This window comes from Coregonus lavaretus (genome assembly GCF_964263955.1).
Source record: "Coregonus lavaretus genome assembly, chromosome: 11".
In the NCBI taxonomy this organism is placed as follows: Eukaryota; Metazoa; Chordata; class Actinopteri; order Salmoniformes; family Salmonidae; genus Coregonus; species Coregonus lavaretus.
In genome coordinates, this window is record NC_139998.1 from 14,973,528 (window position 1) to 14,995,041 (window position 21,514).

Genomic DNA, 21,514 nt, shown 5'->3' on the forward strand with positions numbered 1-21,514 from the left:
CAATGTTTTTCTGTACTTAGGTCTCCCTTCCACTCTCTGCAGTAACCTGTAGAGTGCTCTTTGATAAGATCCTTTGATAAGAAATATGGATCCCTAAAGTGTTTCTCCCACCCAGTGCAGTGCCAATTGGGATTTTCTCCATATCTCCACACAGTCTAGAGGGTCTGGTCTCCTAGGTAACACCAGTTCTAATGGGGCGATTCCATGCTAGCGGAAGCGAAAAATATTTTAGGTATCTCAGATTGTTGTTTTAGCAATTCTCACATTGTCACACCCTGATCTGTTTCACCTGTCTTTGTGCTTGGCGACGGCACTCAGTTGGGGAATAGGGAAGCAGGTCCGGGAGGAGCAGCGTTCTCAGCCGAACCCCAGGGGGGGGCCCAGATAACCGGATGTTTGTTTCTGACGCAGTCCGCTCCGCGGTCCTGGAGTGGGCCCACTCCTCCAGGCTTGCCTGCCACCCGGGCTCCCGTCGGACCCTGGCCTTTGTGCGACAACTCTTTTGGTGGCCTACCATGGTTCCTGACGTCTCCGCGTTCATCGCCGCCTGCACGATCTGTGCGCAGAACAAGACTCCTCTGCAAGCTCCGGCTGGTCTCCTCCAACCTCTGTCGGTTCCTCACCGTCCCTGGTCTCACATATCCCTGGACTTTGTCACAGGTCTTCCCCTGTCTGATGGCAACACCGCCATCCTGACAGTTGTGGACCAGTTTTCCAAAGCCGCCCACTTCATTCCTCTCCCCAAGCTACCCTCCGCCAAAGAGACGGCCCAGTTCATGGTGCAGCATGTCTTCCGGATCCATGGACTCCCAGTGGACATGGTCTCCGACCGGGGTCCTCAGTTCTTGTCCCGGTTCTGGAAGGCGTTCTGCACACTCATTGGGTCGTTGGCCAGCCTGTCCTCCGGTTTCCACCCTCAGTCCAACGGCCAGTAGGAGCGAGCCAACCAAGACCTGGAGACAACTCTGCGCTGCCTGGTCTCTGCCAACCACACCACCTGGAGCCAGCAACTAGTGTGGGTCGAATATGCCCTCAACACGGCATACCCTCGGCCCAGATGTTTGTCCGCCTCTGTCGTCGTACCTGGAGGAGAGCCCGGTCGGCTCTTCTCAAGACCACCTCCAGGTATCGACGACAAGCGGACCGCCACCGGACCCCGGCTCCCCGGTATCGTCTCGGGCAGAAGGTATGGCTGTCCACCCGAGATCTGCCCCTCCGGGTGGAATCCCACAAATTTTCCCCCCGGTTTATCAGCTCTTTCCCCATCACCAAGATCATTAGCCCCTCTGCTGTTCGTCTTCTGTACCCTCCGTATACATCCCACTTTTCATGTGTCTAGGATCAAACCCATGTCTCACAGCCCTTTGTCTCCTGTTTTCTAGTTTTGACCATTCTACCTACCCTGAGCCTGCGTGCCGTTCTGTATCTTGTCACACCACCCTGGATTATTGACCTCTGCCTGCCCTGACCCTGAGACTGCCTGTCGTTCTGTATCTTTTGGACTCTGATCTGGATTACTGACCTCTGCCTGCCCTTGACCTGTCGTTTGCCTGCCCCCTGTTTTTGTAATAAACTTTTGTTACTTCGACACTGTCTGCATCTGGATCTTCTCCTGAAACGTGATACACATAAACTTAATTGGGTGGAAGGATGTTTGACATGCTTTTTACATTTGTATCACAAACCATTTTTTTCTAAAATAAAAGTGGCCATTTTAGCCCTCTTTAGACCTATACATGCTTCCTATAAGACCCTGTGAACCGTACATTATACAAACAACATCTTGGTGTCATTATACTCCTTATAATGTTCTCTCAAATATGGAGTATGTCTAGATTCTGAAATAAACGTTTCATATTCAATTATTCAATTCAAAAATATTATTATCTTAACTACCCTTTTTGATTTTGATTATTTTTAAACAAATTGTTAGGAACAATATACTCTTCAAACACATCACATTTTCAGAGTGGGCTCTCTGGTACTTTTAATGATATAACAAATGTTATACATCGAAATTGACATAATAGGTTATTAACCAATCACAACCCTCCTTTAGGATTGCTCATTCAGCAAATCACCAGCATAGGGGGTTCCTTTTGAATCTATTTACCAATCAATGTGTTGGTGGTGCTCATAACATTTATCATAACTTCAGAATTAGCAGAGAGCCCATTCTGGAAGTGTGATGTACTTGTAAAGTACGTTGTTCCAAACAATATGTCTTATAATGAACAAAATCAAAAAGGGTAGTTTTTTTAGGGGGTAATATTAACTTGATTGACCATGCTGTAGGTCAAGTAACTGTTTGTTACATGCAAAATGCTTTGTGGACTTCACCGGACAGAGTTTGCTCTCTGGTTTTGTGATGAAACAAAAAGGTGTGGTTGAATTTACTCTGCCACTGTGTCTTCTTATTGTCTCGGCCTTAGGCCTATATATCACAGTGGCAAGGCATATGAACAAGTAGGTTATAGAGCAAACAACAAAATTATCACAACACATAAGTTGTAAAATTGCTTTTTTTCTGGCTTCCCCAGTGATTTTACCCACACACTGCTACTGGAGGGGAGAATTTCCTGGTGCATGGCAGACCATCTGTTCCCACAGGAAATACTCTTCTACCTCCTCCATAGTAGACAAGCCATTACTCTGATTGGTTGCTGGTTCATGGTCCCTGACATTCACCACCTTTCACCTCCATCCATACCCAGATAATGCTCTGATAGTTTGTATAGGCTTACACACTCATGGATTCAGCCTGAATACCCAATGAAAAACATAATCTCTGTTTGTATTCTACATTCCTGTAGTTACTGTCTAGAACTAAACTGCATTTTGGACTTCAGCACCTTCGCAATTGATAATCTCATATCTTGGGTTTCAGAAGAAAAAAAAATGTGAAAGTGTTATGCATAATAATTCGATTATCTATTATGAGTCAAATGTACGTCTCAGTGAAAACTGAAAATGAATGTATATGACAGTGAAACATAAAAGTGCAGCAGTTTGGAGACAGACAGACAGACAGACAGACAGACAGACAGACAGACAGACAGACAGACAGACAGACAGACAGACAGACAGACAGACAGACAGACAGACAGACAGACAGACAGACAGACAGACAGACAGACAGACAGACAGACAGACAGACAGACAGACAGACAGACAGACAGACAGACAGACAGACAGACAGACAGACAGACAGACAGACAGACAGACAGACAGACAGACAGACAGACAGACAGACAGACAGACAGACAGACAGACAGACAGACAGACAGACAGACAGACAGACAGACAGACAGACAGACAGACAGACAGACAGACAGACAGACAGACAGACAGACAGACAGATAGATAGATAGATAGATAGATAGATAGATAGATAGATAGATAGATAGATAGATAGATAGATAGATAGATAGATAGATATCAAGGGTTTAACATTTCAGGCACCAGTCGATTATATTTACTTCTCTGACAATAGGGGAACATAGTGTCCTCAAAAATCTCAACAAGATGCAGTACTAGACTGTCTTGTTGCAATTATGAATTATGCAATGTGAATATATAGACGGTCAGACATTCATTGTTTATTTGCTTTAAAATCCAGCACATTACCAAGAGGTAAAAGGGACAAGTAGTATAAAAGCACAAGGCATTGAGAAACACTAATACCTTTTCCAAGAGCTTTTACATTCAACGGACAAGGAAACAAGGATGAATAGCTTGAGTCATAGTTAGAGCAAGGATCTTCTTTTGAAAGTGGGGGAAAAGATCCAGTAATAATTGCTGTGGTGTATATGTTAGGACCAGGACAGAGTTGGGAGTGACCTTACAGATAGAGGGGTCAGAGGGCACTCACCTGTGGTGTCATCCCATGACAGAGGTACAGGATGGGGATGTTGTCTGAATCAGGCCCCTGGTCTAGACACAGGTCATTCCTCAGCATGTTCTTTAACTGGAAGAGACAGACCGAGAGAAGGAAAATAATGCAATAACCAGGGAGGAGGGACAGAGATGGATTAAGAATCCAGAGGCTCCTTAATGGACAATCTGCCCTTAAGCTCTGCCTTCTTCCATCTGGCAAACGACAACGGATAATTGGTCCTTTAACAATAGAATGACACAGCACACAACTGGTTTGTGTGATGAACAGTTTGACAAATGGAAGCACTTTAGGCTAATTACTGTTTGCCTCGAAAAACATAACACAATAGTGTAAACAATTGTTTTCCATTATCCTCGCATCAACAAGTGAAGAAATATGTTTTTCCACTAAATAATTGTGACAAAAATAGTCCTGCAGCATCTGTTTGACCACAAATTGAGTCAGGAGAAATTTGAAAATGCAGTTTGGAGCAGGGTTTAGAGCTATAGCTACAAAAATAAATAACAAATGCACTTTTCTACTACGCCTTATGTATTTTTCTATATTCTGTCATTTATCAAGAAATTATTGTGGAATAATATAGTAGTCCCGTGTAGCTCAGTTGGTAGAGCATGGCGTTTGCAACGCCAGGGTTGTGGGTTCGTTTCAAACGGGGGACCAGTATGAAAAAAGAAAGTATGCACTCACTAACTGTAAGTCGCTCTGGATAAGAGCGTCTGCTAAATGACTAAAATGTAAATGTATTATCCTTGTTAATATCAATCTCAACAGTGCACTTCAGAGTATCAGTTTTCAGAGAACAATCATGTGAAATTTAGTGATCACATCCTTGTCAAATATGTATTCTTCATATGTGTTTCACCAAGTTGTAATCATATTCACAGCTTGACTCCCACACATGCTCAGTAGTGTCATGATTTGGCATAAAATAATTCTAACACAGTTGTGATGTGAAGTGCTCATCAAACAACCAAGCAAAGCATTAGAGGGGTGGGCGGGTCATTTTTGGACCGTTTCATTACTCATGTTTGAATAAAACTGACCTATTTTTATCAACCTTTCATTGCTTCAATGGAGTTATGTCCATAAGCTGTGGCTTGAAATGGGACTCCTAGGATAGTAATGTTTTATGTTCTCATTAACATATTACAAAAGATTGTTTCAGCATGTACAGTATGCACATTCTTGCCTCACATTACATGCACACTATAGCATGACTTTTTATGACTGACATTGTCAGTATAATGATGATAAACTAGTCCTCAGATGCAATTTTTTGATTACAAAATGCCTCTAGATTTCGCAAGATGAAAAGGGACTTTAATACATGAAACACAACAGAGACAATGCTGAGCACAGTTATAACATACTCACCACTCCATAAGCAACGGTGTCACTGTAGGTTCTCATCTCAGAGTAGATGTTGGCCAAGAACCACCTGAAAGATTTACACTGCAGTCTGTTCCTCAACGCCTTCCTCTCCGTGAGGTCCCCTATGTCAATCCCTGAGTCCTAGAAAGAGACACATCAACACAAGGATACCCACATGACAACTTATTTTTGACATAGAACATGTATATGGAATACACATTTAGACTGTGAAATGACTAGGACCTTGTCAGGAATAACTCAGGAGGCTGTGGTCTTTACCTGTGGAGGAATGTTCCAGGCCATGTAAACGTGGTTCTTGTATTCGTCCATCCACACCTCGGCCACCCTCAGTGCATTCCGCCGCACATGAGCAGTCAGATCTTGAGTGTAGGGCTTGTGAGCACGCTCGATATGCGCAATCCGAGAACAGGGCAGGACCTCCACACTGCCCCCACACTGCCATACCTGAAGTTACACACATTGTCCATATAAAATATTTTAAAAAATAGGTAGGAAGCTGAGTTATAGCCCTGGAAGTGTTCAGAGCTCAGTAGTACACACAGGGTTAGATAAAATAAGGAAGTCAGTAATCAGGTTTCCATCCTTTTTTAAGTACATGTCTGAGTAGAGCCCCCAAGAACTCTCCCTTTTCTTTCTCTTAGAGGAAAATCACTCATGGGGATTATATGGGGCACATGCCTACTATTTTGGACTAGAGACAACTATATCTGCAGACAACATTACACCTGGCTGTGGCGTGTGGAAGGTATGAAGAATAGTGGCTGAGACTAGAAATATATCAGTTATTATGAGTGCTGAATAGTTTTACCCACACGTTCATTGTCATAAACTAAACACACAACTTGGTCAGGAACTCAAAATAAAAGTTTGCTAATTGAGATGTTGAGTGGGGGCTAACTAACAAATGTGTTGTAAATTGTGAAAAGTCTTCATGCTGAGATAAAATACTAAAATAATCTAATGGCAGTAAATAAACACAAATATAATGAAGATAGATCTATAAATGAAGTATTTATTAAAGCACAGCATGTGGTTATTGGGTACCAGGGAGGAAGCATCTGTAGAAAGACAGAAAAATCCCATCCCTTGTTTTGGCGGGCCTAAATACAACTATTCATTACGGGGGATGTTATGCCCCGTGGACAGATGTGCAGTTCCTGATTCTGTCAAGAAAACGCCTCATTTACATAATAATTGACAACAACACTGATGATCCATGACTTGATGTCTGTTATCTGCAACATTACGTATGCACTCGCACATATAGATCCTGTTAAGAGAGTGCAGATAAGCCATTCTATAGAGGATTTCAAGTTGGCCATACACTCAACACTAAAATCGGTCCCTGAACTTTTGCCGTACTGTATTGAAAAGTCACTCCAGCATACGTGTGATCTTGATGAACCACCAATTCAATGGATTTGTTATACCATCATTTCAGTCTCAATAGGATTATCTAGACAGTCCTTGAACTTTTGCCATATTTCCACACAATAAGTATTTCCCATTCAGCCAGGTCCATAATGCAATACATAAATCAATATAGTTGCTATAGAGCACATTTCTCCCTTCTGCAGGATAAAGGTAGCCAATCAGAAAAGCTACTGTAAGATACAGCCTATGGAGTGACATCTTGAACCACAGCTGCTCTGACCCATTATCATTCTATTAACACCCAGTCTTGAAGGGAGTTTTTACTCCTCCCAAAGAGTAGGCTGTTCCCTTCCCTCCTGATGCTGCAGGACCACAAAGCTGCAAGGGAAAGGAGGCACAGATATCCACACAAGACCCATTGTGTCTGTCTCACTAATGTGGAGTGTGCATGCATGTCCCATAGTCATTTCTAAGGGTTTGTTTGATATACTTTCAGCTCTATGGAAGTGTACAAGTCGCTGAGCTGGGTGAATGTCAGCTCGCTTTGGGGTATTCCCTGGCACACTGCAGCTCCCCTCATGGCCCATCTGGAGGAAGGCTGAGCTGACTGGCTGTATCCTCCAGGTACTCACATACAGCAGCTGCAGATTATTACACACACTAATGAGTCCAAGAGTCGTCAATATGGGCCAAATCCTAACTTGAGATTCCGGGTTTGTACGTAACTCAAGTTGTGTAAATTATTGTTACAGGTTTTGGTTTTTCCATTGGAAAAGTTTGGACCTTAGGCGCACTGATTGGTGTCACCTCGTTAGTATGTGTTACCCTGTGCTGGCTTGTCATCTCGTTAGTCAGAAGACGTTTCACCTGTACTGGCACAGGGGATATTTAAGAGCGGCTGGCACAGTGCTCCAGTTGGCTTGAGAGAAGTGGAGGGTTAACACCTTTAGCTGGCTCTCTCCATTTTTATTTAAAAAAAACAATCCTTTATCTTTTCTTCCCTGTTTTTGTTTTGCTCCACTTTTTGGTTTGCTTCCTGTCTAAGTTTGTTGTGGGTTTTCATTTTATTTGCCTCTTCTTGGGCAAATTTAGTGGGCGCTCATGGTGGGTGTCTTAGTTCCCAGTTGTCGTTGCTTGTCAACTTTCAGTGGACACCCCCCATGAGTGTCTTTTAGAACCCCACCTGTTTTGTTTTGGTTGCTGTTAGTGACTCTTTGTTACCATAGATGTCAATGGGGGACCGATCTCAAGTTAGGATTTGGCATACTACTGAGCTGATTATAATTTGGACTCCACTCACCCTGATGCCAAGCTCCACATTCTCTCCACCATACACCTCCATCCCCTCATCCAATAGGCCAATCTCCTCGAAGTACTTCCTGTCCACCACAAAACAGCCAATAAGAGCTGGGCTCCTGGTACAAAGATGTCAAAAAGAGAGAGAAACAGTCAATTATGAGCTGTGGTTCTATGAACTACTTCCTAGTACTTCCTAGCGTATTTGTAACACCTCTGTGCTCAGCCGAAGATTTTTCACATTTGATTTATTGTTAAATGTTTTCAATAATAAACCTACAAGGTTGTTTGCCTATTCCTTTTATTTGTCGTCAAGAATGAGGATTTCCCACGTTTCTAAGTAACGGCTGTCTAAAAACAACCAGGAGATCTACATCAAACTGATGCAACAGGTTCGCACACATTGTTCTTACATGTTATTAAAATCAAATAGAATAAGCCACAGACACAAAATTGTGTGGATTCTTCAATGCAACACAGTGCCTGTAAAATAGCACAAGACAACAGTTGATTCCTAAGTCTTTGCTGACAGTGACCTGATAGGGGCGGTGTGGTTGTACTGGGTCCACCAGGCTTTGGGCGGGTTCAGGTAGCGACACCACAGCTCCCAGTCAAAGCCATGAGCAGACAGCGGATACTCCTCGATCTCAAACGTGTCATACTTGATGTTGTCAAACGACGGCGAGACAATGCGGGTTCTGTCCTCCTTGATCCTGAGAAGAATGGGCTCGGCCCTGTAGGGAAGACACAAGGCATGATGGGACATTGTGTTGCTGTGAGATACATTTTGTGTATTTTTCAATGAAAACAATATGAGGGAGAACACATAAGCTACGATCACCACGCATTTTTTATAACTTCCTTAACATCACAGAAGATATGGGGAAACAGTGGGAATGTGGGTATTTCAACCCGGCCACTAATTATTATTGGCTCATTACGGAATCTCGCCCTATGGCTATAGGTTCCAGTGTCCCGGGCCACACACAGGATATCAAGCCGATTCTGAGTTTGAGATGTGTTAATTTGGTGAGGGAAACAAATTAGGTTGGCTAGATATGGCCATGTACTGTATGTCAAATCACAATCCAGACATGAGTAAAAGCCACAGTTAAGGAAATACACTTCTTATCACAACATTGAGTGCCTAGTGGAAGTCTATACACCCCTGCCCAGTCTTCACATTTTGCTGCCTTTCATTTTTTTTTAAGGGATTAAATTAGATATTTTTCCCTACAGATCTACACAACCTACTTCATATTTTCAAAGTGAAAGAAAATTGTACAACACCCCCAACCCACCCCCCATGTCCTGATTGCATATTTCTTCAAACCCCAGAGTTAATACTTGGTGGAAGCACTTTTGGCAGCCATTACTGCTGTGAATAATTTATACTAAGTAAAAATATAAACGCAACAATTTCTACGATTTTACTGAGTTACAGTTCATTTAAGGAAATCAGTCAATTGAAATAAATAAATTAGGCTCTAATCTATGGATTTCACGACTGGGCAGGGGTGCAGCCATGGATGGGCCTGGGAGGGCATCGGCCCACCCACTTGGGAGCCAGGCCCACCCACTGGGGAGCAAGGCCCAGCCAATCAGAATTAGTTTTTCCCCACAAAAGGGCTTTATTACAGACAGAAATACTCCTCAGTTTCATCAGCTGTCCGGGTGGCTGGTCTCAGACGATCCCACAGGATCTTTTCATTCAGCTCATGAAACATGGGAACAATACTTTACATGTTGTTTATATTTTTGTTCAGTATATAAGATATCACATACTGTATATCCATTGTTTCTGTCAAAATTGCTCAATGGCACACTCTGGCTCCGGGACTGTGTATTTTGAGCCAGGGTGTGTTCATTTGGTTGTGTTGTATTTGGTTGTGTTTCATTGTTTGGTCGTGTGACTCCCAATCAGTGGTAACGAGTGTCAGCTGTCGGCTCGTTATCTCTGATTGGGAGCCATATTTAAACTGTCAGTGTTCACCTTAGTGTTGTGGGTTTTTGTTCATTTCGGTTCGTGTCAAACCGTAGACGTCACGTTATCGTTTATTGTTTTGATCGTGTGATCTGTATGAATAAAGGATATGTTCACTTTCAACGCTGCGCCTTGGTCCACTCTGTTAGACGATCGTGACAGAAAAACCCACCAAGATGGGACCAAGCAGCGTGTCCAGGAGCCATCGCCAGGGAGATCCCTCACAGATCTCCTTCGCCTCCTGGACTGGGTCAAGCCGAGTGAGGAAGAGAAGGGCTTGACATTATGGCAGAAGGGCGAGAGGCTGGCGAGGGACATGGAGACCTGGTCCACGGGTAGGAGAGACGCCCCGAAAATTTTTAGGGGGGGGCTCACGACGTCGGACCAGCAGGAGGCCGCGATAGAGCGGCCCAGTGGGTTGCCGGAGAAGGCCGCCGGGTTACGGGGGCCACTGGTCGAAGAGGGGATGGAGGAAGTAGAGGCACGGCGAGAGGTACTGGCGTGTGTTGCCAGTCCGGTCCGGCCCGTTCCAGATCCCGGTGTAGGACCAGTGGTGTGTGTCCCCAGTACAGTCCGGCCCATCCAAGCTTCCCGCACCAAGCCAGTGGTGTGCGTCGTCAGTCCGGCACGGCCCGTGCCTGCTCTCCGCATCAAGCCTGTGGTGCGTCTCGTCAGCCCGGCTCTGCCCGTTCCTGCTCTCCGCACCAGGTCTGTGGTGCACGTCGCCAGCCCAGTCCAGCCCATTCCTGCTACTCGCAACAAGCCAAGGGTGCGAGTCGTCAGCCGGATTCAGCCCATTCCTGCTACTCGCACCAAGCCAAGGGTGCGAGTCGTCAGCCGGATTCAGCCCATTCCTGCTACTCGCACCAAGCCAAGGGTGCGAGTCGTCAGCCGGATTCAGCCCATTCCTGCTACTCGCACCAAGCCAAGGGTGCGAGTCGTCAGCCGGATTCAGCCCATTCCTGCTACTCGCACCAAGCCAGGGATGCGAGTCTTCAGCCTGGTGAGGCCTGTTCCGGCTCCATGCACCATGCAAAGGGTGCGTATCGTCTGCCAGGTCCGGTCCATTCCTGCCTCACGCGCCAAGCCAGGGGTGCGCGTCGGCAGTCCTGATCCAGCTAACTGGGTCAGATCGGACTGGGGGCACTACGGGGGGATTGTAATAGGGTGGTGGTCAAGCCCGGAGCCGGAGCCGCCTCCGAGGAACAATACCCACCCAGCCCTTCCCTATTTGGGGTGTAGGCGCGGTCGGAGTCCGCGCCTTTAGGGGGGGGTACTGTCACGCTCTGGCTCCGGGACTGTGTATTTTGAGCCAGGGTGTGTTCATTTGGTTGTGTTGTATTTGGTTGTGTTTCATTGTTTGGTCGTGTGACTCCCAATCAGTGGTAACGAGTGTCAGCTGTCGGCTCGTTATCTCTGATTGGGAGCCATATTTAAACTGTCAGTGTTCACCTTAGTGTTGTGGGTTTTTGTTCATTTCGGTTCGTGTCAAACCGTAGACGTCACGTTATCGTTTATTGTTTTGATCGTGTGATCTGTATGAATAAAGGATATGTTCACTTTCAACGCTGCGCCTTGGTCCACTCTGTTAGACGATCGTGACACTCAAGCTCAGTAAATTTGGTTGGGAAACATTGATGGACAACAATATTGTATTGTTGCGTATTGTGGTGGCAGCATCATGTTATGGGTATGCTTGTCACCGGAAGGGACTGGGGAGTATGTCAGGATCAAAATAAATATGAAAGAAGCAAAGCCCAGGTAAAAAGTTCAAGCAAAACCCACTGTGGTCTTCTAAAAACCTAACACTGGAATAGTTTTATTTTTAAACGGGACAATTACACACATTTTAATGCCAAAGGCAAACCAGAATGACTTTCCAAGATTTGGTGAGTGTTCCTGAAATGGTCCAGTCTCAGTCCTGACTTAAATATGCTTGAAAATCAGAGACAAGGTTTGAATATTCTTGTCCATACATTTTAGCAGATGCTTTTTATCCAGAGTGACTTACAGTGCAGACATTTTCGTATTTTTTTTTCCATTCTGGTCCCCCATGGGAATCTAACCCACAACCCTGGCATTGCAAGCGCTATGCTCAACCAACTGAGCCACACGGAACCAATCAATGATTCCCAAACAAATGTACTGAGCTTGAGCAATGTTGATAAAAAACGATGGCTATATGTTACCCTAATAAGAGTAGTGCAAGGTTGGTAAAATTGTATTCACAATTATTCACAGTTGTGTTCATGGCTGCCAAAGGTGCTTCACCAATTATTAACTTTTTTAAATTCATTTGTAAAATGTTCTATAAATGTTTATTCACTTTGAAAAATCTAATTGAATCTGTGAACAACAGATGCATATCTCTAGATATCCATAGATTAGGGCCTAATATATATTTTTTTCATTTGACAGATTTCCTTATATGAACTGTAACTCAGTAAAATCTTTGAAATTGTTGCATGTTGCGTTTATATTTTTCTTCAGCGTAGTTCTACTCACTAAAGGTCATTTGAAGTCTTCTACATAGGTGTTTTGAGTTTTCCATTATAGACCAGATAGTACACATCAAGATAGACAGAAAATATGTTGCTGACTGGCACTTAACTGGTATTAGACAAAATGTGCACAGTTCCTGATAATTGAATGTAGAGTAGACTGATGTGATAAATACATATAGCAGTCAGTCACCCTCTCTTGTTTAATGACAGCCATTTTTCAATCAATCATTTAAAATAACAACGTTAGAGCTCCACAAATACGTATGGAATTACATTGGGAAAATGACAGGTCATCAGCAGACACCGCACAAATAGCATCAGACTTGTTCTGTACAAAAAGGCCTCTGATCAATGTTAATATGAATAGCCAACATGTTTGTGTGCATAAAAGACAGGCTGAGAGCCTCATGCACTCTCCTTTTCAAGCACTGCAGTCGCATTGAACCAAATGATTTAATTAGTCGAAGACACAAAATCGGGTAGCTGGGAGGAGTGAGGAGGCCTCCGAAATGTCTGTTCTGAGATCTGTGCCAAAGCACCTCAGGAGTGAGTGGAGTTTTTTGGGATTGAGCCCAGGCTCTTCAGAGATATACGTGTCGGTCGGTCGACCGGTCAAGCTGTGGAGAGAATGATTAACAGGCACATAAACTCTGTCAGACGACAGAAAGCCCTGATACACTACGTTGCCATGAACAACATATCTCAACTCCAGTCAGCAGCATGTCAGCACTCCTGAGCTGAGGGCAGTCACATAGTATATTATTCTGACAACCCTCTCATCTATCACAGTTATGTAATAGCTATATTAAGTCATTACTGAGAAAATGCAGCACTTATCAATTATACCAGTCTTGCATATTCATACAGCAAAGATCATAAATAGACATGAAATGTTTTTAGCTGTTGGATAGATTGGAACATACACGTGGCATCCCAGTCCCTTACCATCCGATGTTGAACTCCACGTGGGCATCAAACAGGGCAACGACGGGGGCACTGGAGGCTCTCCAACCACTGACCCTGGAGCGGATCAGCCCCTCCTGCTTGTCGTGGCGGACCACCTTGATGAAGTCTGGCCGCTGGGAGTTGGTTTCCTTCACAAAGTTCTGCAGGTTCTCCTTCAGCTCAGCTATATAAACATTAATAGAGAGACACATACAGTACAGAAAGAGAGAAAAAGGGAGAGAAGTTTTACAGAGTCTGTCTGTCTGACCTTTACAAAGAACCAGAGTGGCTGAAACATTGTTGAATGAAACTCTGGGAAGCCTTGAAACAGTGTGTAGGTATTTCTCATTATGTCTTATAATATACTGCACCTGTGAAATTTTGCAGGTTTTCCTACTTACAAAGCATGTAGAGGTCTGTAATTTGTATCATAGGTACACTTCAGCTGTGAGAGACGGAATCTAAAACAAAAATCCAGAAAATCACATTGTATGATTTTTATGTAATTTAATATTTGGTACAGAAACCTTTGTTTGCAATTACAGAGATCATACGTTTCCTGTAGGTCTTGACCAGGTTTGCACACACTGCAGCAGGGATTTTGGCCCATCCTTCAGGTTTCGGGGCTGTCGCTGGGCAATACGGATTTTCAGCTCCCTTCAAAGATTTTCTATTGGGTTCAGGTCTGGAGACTGGCTAGGCCACTCCAGGACCTTGAGATGCTTCTTACGGAGCCACTCCTTAGTTGCCCTGGCTGTGTGTTTCGTGTCGTTGTCATGCTGGAAGACCCAGCCACGACCCATCTTCAATGCTCTTACTCTTACAAGATCTCGCGATACATGGCCCCATCCATCCTCCCCTCAATACGGTGCAGTCGTCCTGTCCCCTTTGCAGAAATGCATCCTCAAAGAATGATGTTTCCACCTCCATGCTTCACGGTTGGGATGGTGTTCTTGGGGTTGTACTCATCCTTCTTCTTCCTCCAAACACGGCGAGTGGAGTTTAGACCAAAAAGCTATATTTTTTGTCTCATCAGACCACATGACCTTCTCCCATTCCTCCTCTGGATCATCCAGATGGTCATTGGCAAACTTCAGACGGGCCTGGACATGCACTGGCTTGAGCAGGGGGACCTTGCGTACGCTGCAGGATTTAAATCCATGACGGCGTAGTGTGTTACTAATGGTTTTCTTTGAGACTGTGGTCCCAGCTCTCTTCAGGTCATTGACCAGGTCCTGCCGTGTAGTTCTGGGCTGATCCCTCACCTTCCTCATGATCATTGATGCCCCATGAGGTGAGATCTTGCATGGAGCCCCAGACCGAGGGTGATTGACCGTCATCTTGAACTACTTCCATTTTCGAATAATTGCGCCAACAGTTGTTGCCTTCTCACCAAGCTGCTTGCCTATTGTCCTGTAGCCCATCCCAGCCTTGTGCAGTCTACAATTTTATCCCTGATGTCCTTACACAGCTCTCTGGTCTTGGCCATTGTGGAGAGGTTGGAGTCTGTTTGATTGAGTGTGTGGACAGGTATCTTTTATACAGGTAACGAGTTCAAACAGGTGCAGTTAATACAGGTAATGAGTGGAGAACAGGAGGGCTTCTTAAAGAAAAACTAACAGTTCTGTGAGAGCCAGAATTCTTACTGGTTGGTAGGTGATCAAATACTTATGTCATGCAATAAAATGCAAATTAATTACTTAAAAATCATACAATGTGATTTTCTGGATTTTTGTTTTAGATTCCCTCTCTCACAGTTGAAGTGTACCTATGATAATAATTACAGACCTCTACATGCTTTGTAAGTAGGAAAACCTGCAAAATCGGCAGTGTATCAAATACTTGTTCTCCCCACTGTATGTACCTTGGACTATTGACTCTAACTACACATTTGAAAAGTGCTTTACAGTCCCAAGTTCTATTTATTCCACAGTGTAAATGGGATTTCAAATAAATAATATTGCGGTTGTGAAAGGTCCTCTGGAAATATCCTATTATTGATGTCTATCAGCATCGTCTGGTTGAGGGAAGTCAATTCTACTTTCCCACAAGCTCCATCTGCCATCTGTTTGTTTTAATTTGCTAGGTGGTCATGGCAGTGTCTCACCATGGCAACCAGATGGAGTGATTGGGACATGAAGGGCGAGGACTGGACATCAATGTCTGTTTTCATTACAGTAGTGTTGGGGAGTTAGCTGAGACACTTCATGGGACAATGGCTTTCAGACATGTTCTTTATGACAATATTGATTATTCAACCATGAACTGATTAGGATTAACCAAGTAATATCCAGCAATAGTTAGCGGTGAAAATACAGTAATTTAACTCGTTAAGAAATGAAGAGGACAAATAAGAGGACTAAGGTCGATTTGGTTAATTGGATTGTCATGGGAAGTAATCCCAGCTGACCCTATGAGACACCCCACTCAGGATGGGGAGCCGTTAGCCAGACTCCTGAAACTGTACAGACGGGAAGAGTCGCATTGTTCAAAGTGAGCCAACTGCCAAGGAATTAATTAGAATACCAATGGTCATAAAGGAAACTTTTACAGCTTCATTTCCACTCTCAGCAATACTCTGCATCTCAGCTATACAGCTCCGTTTTCCAATTAATTTACATTACAGAAGCTCCTCTTTTTTTAATGTAATGATTCAACATTTACATCCTGAAATTGGAGGCCTTAATAAAAATATCCATTCAAAAGAATCAGTCAGTTTTTTTAATCCCTCTGCCAGACTCTTTTGACCCTCATTTGTCATCTCAACAGATATGTTCAGTAAAGTATGCAGCTAAAACACCTTCATACAAATTATCAGTCTAGGTAAAATAGAGCCTTTAAATCTTCTCACTTCCCTCTGGCTCTATAGCTGATCAGCATGCAGGTCGGTCCTGCGGAAATAACTAGCCTAACAAATGACTTAATTCGGAGCCGTGTGAAAGTAATCCATTAAATTGGCAGGCAACACCAACACATTTTAAAAAGATATTGTAAATGTGTATGGGGTAAGATACATTATGAGTTTATTACCAGTAATAAGATTATAGAGAAACTCCTGATGTACTGTCGGTCCTCAAGCATGTCAAGTGTGAATGGATACACAGTGCTTTCAGAAAGTATTCACACCCCTTGACTTTTTCCACATTTTGTTGTGTTACTTCCTGGATTTAGAAGTTATTTAATTTAAGATAGTAAGCAGTCTGAATGGATTCCTGTTTACAATGCAGTGTGTATACTTTGTAGGCTACATTTAGAAGGAATATAGGAGTTACCATTGTTGCTGTTGTCATCGACCAGGATGATCTCCTTAAGGAGGTGGGAGGGAGTCCTGTTCATGGCGGTGTGGATGGAGCGCAGGATGACCGACAGGGCTTCGTTCACAAAGATAAAGATTATACTTACTTGTGGGAGATTGGTGGGGTACGACATGTTTCTGCACCTGAGGAGAAACAGCAAACAGACAAGATATGAACAAGAACCTTCTGTCAGATTTTTTTTTTTTTATGGACAATAAAAAGGAGCCAACAAAAGGGTCAAAGGTCATGTACCCATCAGGTCTGAGGTCTGGGATGGGTCTGGCCAGAGAGAGGCGGTCACTGAGGTAGCCGTTGTAGCCGTAGTACTGGAACTTCTTCAGCGCCACCCGACGACTCTCAGGACCGAGGTCATGACCCCAGCGGACAAACAGGGAGGAGTCTGAGAGGGACTCCCCTACTTTCTCATCACTACCCTTCTGGGGCAACTCTGTAAGCAAGAGAGAGAGAAAGGAGAGTGGTAAAATGGTGTGTGCCTGGGCTATAGAAAGAATACATGTTTACATTCATGCCGCCTACTGCACATACTGTAGCTTACATTAAAAATATTTATACCAGTGGGGAAAAGCATGATCACAGGCACAATTCCTGGAATGCATTAGCATTTGAATTGATCCATCCAGAACGCTGCAATGTGTTACTGCAGCCTTGGACAACTGATGCCAGTCTTGCATATTCCTACTTTTCCTGTGGTCTACTGAAAGCAGCAAAACCAAACAGGTTAGTCCTACTATATCACATTGTCTGGACAAGACAATCATTTCTCCTTCACTCAACACCACTATTGTGAGCTGAAAGAATGCAACGCAATGGAATGTTGCTAAGGTATTTATGATGCCGGGAAATGTCCTCACAAACCACAGCGAGAGATGAAGGACTTGGTGCAGGTAATTAATGAATGCTAATTATCAGCCAAGATTATTTAATTATAGCCACTGCATTGCACTCTCTCTCAGCACTAAGTCATTCATCTCTGCCACGACTGGGATCCCAACATTTGCATTTGCTACTCTGAGGGCAAAACTTAATCTGAGGAGGAGGATGTTGACATGAAGGGCTCGGCTACACAGTCGCTCCTCACAGCACCATAATACTCAGATCCTGATCATAAATATATTTCTATGGATAGGTGTGGTTTCGGGTTAATATCCAATGACAATGTCTCTTTGACAGAACACTCCCCTGTAGCTCAGTTGGTAGAGCATGGCGCTTGCATACGCCAGGGTTGTGGGTTAGTTTCCCACGGGGGGCCAGTATGAAAATGTATGCACTCACTAACTGTAAGTCGCTCTGGATAAGAGCGTCTGCTAAATGACTCAAATGTAAAATGTAATTGGAGCCTAAATTAACAATATTTTGCACAGTGTTAAATACATTTAAATGAAGTCAGATAATTAATATTTACATAGAGGCTTTATGGATAACATAAAATAGAGCTCAAAAGGTCACCCACCAAATATGACAAAAGAAAAGGCGTCGTCTTTTGTTCACAGAAGTACTTATGGAATATACACTACCAGTCAAACGTTTGGACACACCTACTAATTCAAGGGTTTTCCTTTATTTTTACATTGTAGAATAATAATGAAGACATCAAAACTATGAAATAACTCATATGGAACCATGTAACCAAAAAAGTGTTAAACAAATCAAAATATATTTTATATTTGAGATTCTTCAAATAGCCACCCTTTGCCTTGATGACAGCTTTGCACACTCTTGGCATTCTCTCAACCAGCTTCATGAGGTAGTCACTTGGAATGCATTTCAATTAACCAAAGAGCTCTCCAAGGATGTCAGGGACAAGAATGTAGACCTACACAAGGCTGGAATGGGCTACAAGACCATCGCCAAGCAGCTTGGTGAGAAGGTGACAACAGTTGGTGCGATTATTCGCAAATGGAAGAAACACAAAAGACCTGTCAATCTCCCTCGGCCTGGGGCTCCATGCAAGGTCTCACCTCGTGGAGTTGCAATGATCATGAGAACGGTGAGGAATCAGCCCAGAACTACACGGGAGGATCTTGTCAATGATCTCAAGGCAGCTGGGACCATAGTCACCAAGAAAACAATTGGTAACACACTACGCCGTGAAGGACTGAAATCCTGCAGCGCCCGCAAGGTCCCCCTGCTCAAGAAAGCACATATACAGGGCCGTCTGAAGTTTGCCAATGAACATCTGAATGATTCAGAGGAGAACTGGGTGAAAGTGTTGTGGTCAGATGAGACCAAAATCGAGCTCTTTGGCATCAACTCAACTCGCCGTGTTTGGAGGAGGAGGAATGCTGCCTATGACCCCAAGAACACCATCCCCACCGTCAAACATGGAGGTGGAAACATTATGCTTTGGGGGTGTTTTTCTGCTAAGGGGACAGGACAACTTCACCGCATCAAAGGGACGATGGACGGGGCCATGTACCGTCAAATCTTGGGTGAGAACCTCCTTCCCTCAGCCAGGGCATTGAAAATGGGTCATGGATGGGTAATTCCAGCATGACAATGACCCAAAACACACTGCCAAGGCAACAAAGAGTGACTCAAGAAGAAGCACATTAAGGTCCTGGAGTGGCCTAGCCAGTCTCCAGACCTTAATCCCATAGAAAATCTGTGGAGGGAGCTGAAGGTTCAGGTTGCCAAACGTCAGCCTCAAAACCTTAATGACTTGGAGAAGATCTGCAAAGAGGAGTGGAACAAAATCCCTCCTGAGATGTGTGCAAACCTGGTGGCCAACTACAAGAAACGTCTGACCTCTGTGATTGCCAACAAGGGTTTTGCCACCAAGTACTAAGTCATGTTTCGCAGAGGGGTCAAATACTTATTTCCCTCATTAAAATGCAAATCAATTTATAACATTTTTGACATGCGTTTTTCTGGATTTTGTTGTTGTTATTCTGTCTCTCACTGTTCAAATAAACCTACCATTAAAATTATAGACTGATCATGTCTTTGTCAGTGGGCAAACGTACAAAATCAGCAGGGGATCAAATACTTTTTTCCATCACTGTATGTATATATATATATATATATATATATATATATATATATATATATATATATATATATATATATATATATATATAGTGTTTGGAGGGGGGTATATCAGCTTTAATATTGCAGATAGATTGTGGCTTCCATCAATTTAGTTGTCTGCATCATTTCCAATTCCCCATATTTTTTATTGAATATTCTTATTAAAAGATTGAGACATGAATTGAGAAATGAGAATTTTTCAGTCTGAGACTATTATTACCGATAGCATGCTGTGGAAATTACATGATAGCATTTAAGCTGAGGTAAAATAAAATCTTCAAGCGCCTATGGTAATGATTTCCTATTATCCATATGTGCAATAAGCAGTTTCCCCCCGAGTCTTGGAAACAGAAAAATTATCAGCGTAATAGAAAAGTCATTGCGGCACAGAGAACAATATTTGCCCACAATAGAAAACATGATTGTAGTTTTGTGAAATAGTGAGTGCAAGATGTGCGTCTAGTCTCGTGTATAACAAAAACGACCACAAGAATTCAAAAACAATATTTCTATGGCATGCATTCAAGTCTTTTTGTCCACACTGTCAACAACAGTACAGTATGTCTATGGGAAATGGACTAGATTCCATAGTTTTTCAATGCTCAATGAAGGTAAACGAGATGTGTGCATTCCGCATGATGAGTTTCAGTATTCAATTAAACATCATACAATCTGCAAAATCTATGAGATTAAATAATTTTACACAATCCTATTTCAAGTAAATACTTGTAAAAATGTAAAGCTCAGAAAAAGTAATTGCCTCTCCACTTAGGTAATGGCATTCACTGTGTACTTCGAAAAAACACAGTTCTGTGTCTCTTTTCACTTCAAATTCATTAGCAGTCGTAATAGCAGGGTAAATGTTTACCCTGTGCTCTAGGCGGGCTGTACAGTTCTGTATACATTATAATGCATTTGGCTTGGCCTAGGCCCCCCAACACACCTCTGGGCCATAGTGGACCTCTATGGTTAATCATGTGGAAAAGAGGTGAGCCGTGTAGGCATGTGTGAAGGCTTCAATAGACAGCAGTGTTTTGGACTGAAAAAAGTAGCCACTTTGCTTTGAGTTTTAAGTAATTTAGTCATGAAGTACAAATACAGTCATGCGATTATAGCTTGTCTCTGAGGCCTACTACGTAAGATTCAGATTTCCGTCCTGCCTTATAGTTTTGGGGTAGGTATCCTCCCTCTCAACCTTGTACAGTACCCCTACCCCCTTAGATTACTGAGAGCCTAGAGCCTTTCATCTATAGTGTCATTTGTTTAGGGTTGGGAGGTGGTGGGGGTTTGTGAGCTCCGGGGTACAGCCCAAAAAGCTACTGCCACCAAACACTGATGTCATCATGGCAAACAGCAGGCTGAAGTGACCTTGCTGAGAAAACGCTGGCTTGTTTTCAATGTTTGCTCAGCTGGAGTAACACAATATAGAGACCCTCACAGTCTGTAGAGCTTCCTCCCACAGAGAGCAGCGAGGATGAACATGATTATCAGTGTAGGTAGAATTTATAGCTACATCATCATGAAACTCAGAAAAATGTCAAACCATTTATGTTTTTATCTATTCATGAGAACACAGCACATCACAAGGACTTAGATTATCATTAGATCAAATTTTGTGCCGCTTGCAAGCGGGAATATTGTTACCATCATTTTGTTACCATAACGAATGGCAATATCTTGATCAAGCACAAGAAAACTACATTGTGCAGATGGTCTCAGACAGCTAGAGTTTGTGAGTTCCAGGTTGGTCATTTTCGGAGGTCACTCTCTCATTAGA

At 43.3% G+C, this 21,514-nt stretch overlaps 1 protein-coding gene across 2 annotated transcripts in view; it reads right to left on the reverse strand.

Annotated features, from left to right (window-relative positions):
• Positions 1 to 21,514, reverse strand: part of LOC311137155 (polypeptide N-acetylgalactosaminyltransferase 18-like) — a gene marked incomplete at both ends in the record, with an annotated part of 103,713 nt that overhangs the window by 43,796 nt on the left and 38,403 nt on the right. Inside the window, 8 exons of one of the 2 annotated variants that reach the window (XM_084171508.1) lie at positions 3,872 to 3,967; positions 5,273 to 5,410; positions 5,549 to 5,734; positions 7,965 to 8,079; positions 8,497 to 8,694; positions 13,394 to 13,577; positions 16,666 to 16,832; positions 16,942 to 17,137. In XM_084171508.1, coding sequence (XP_084027634.1) covers positions 3,872 to 3,967; positions 5,273 to 5,410; positions 5,549 to 5,734; positions 7,965 to 8,079; positions 8,497 to 8,694; positions 13,394 to 13,577; positions 16,666 to 16,832; positions 16,942 to 17,137 — 1,280 coding nt within the window. The remainder of the gene's footprint in view (positions 1 to 3,871; positions 3,968 to 5,272; positions 5,411 to 5,548; positions 5,735 to 7,964; positions 8,080 to 8,496; positions 8,695 to 13,393; positions 13,578 to 16,665; positions 16,833 to 16,941; positions 17,138 to 21,514) is intronic. The other variant, XM_084171507.1, reaches the window with a different exon arrangement.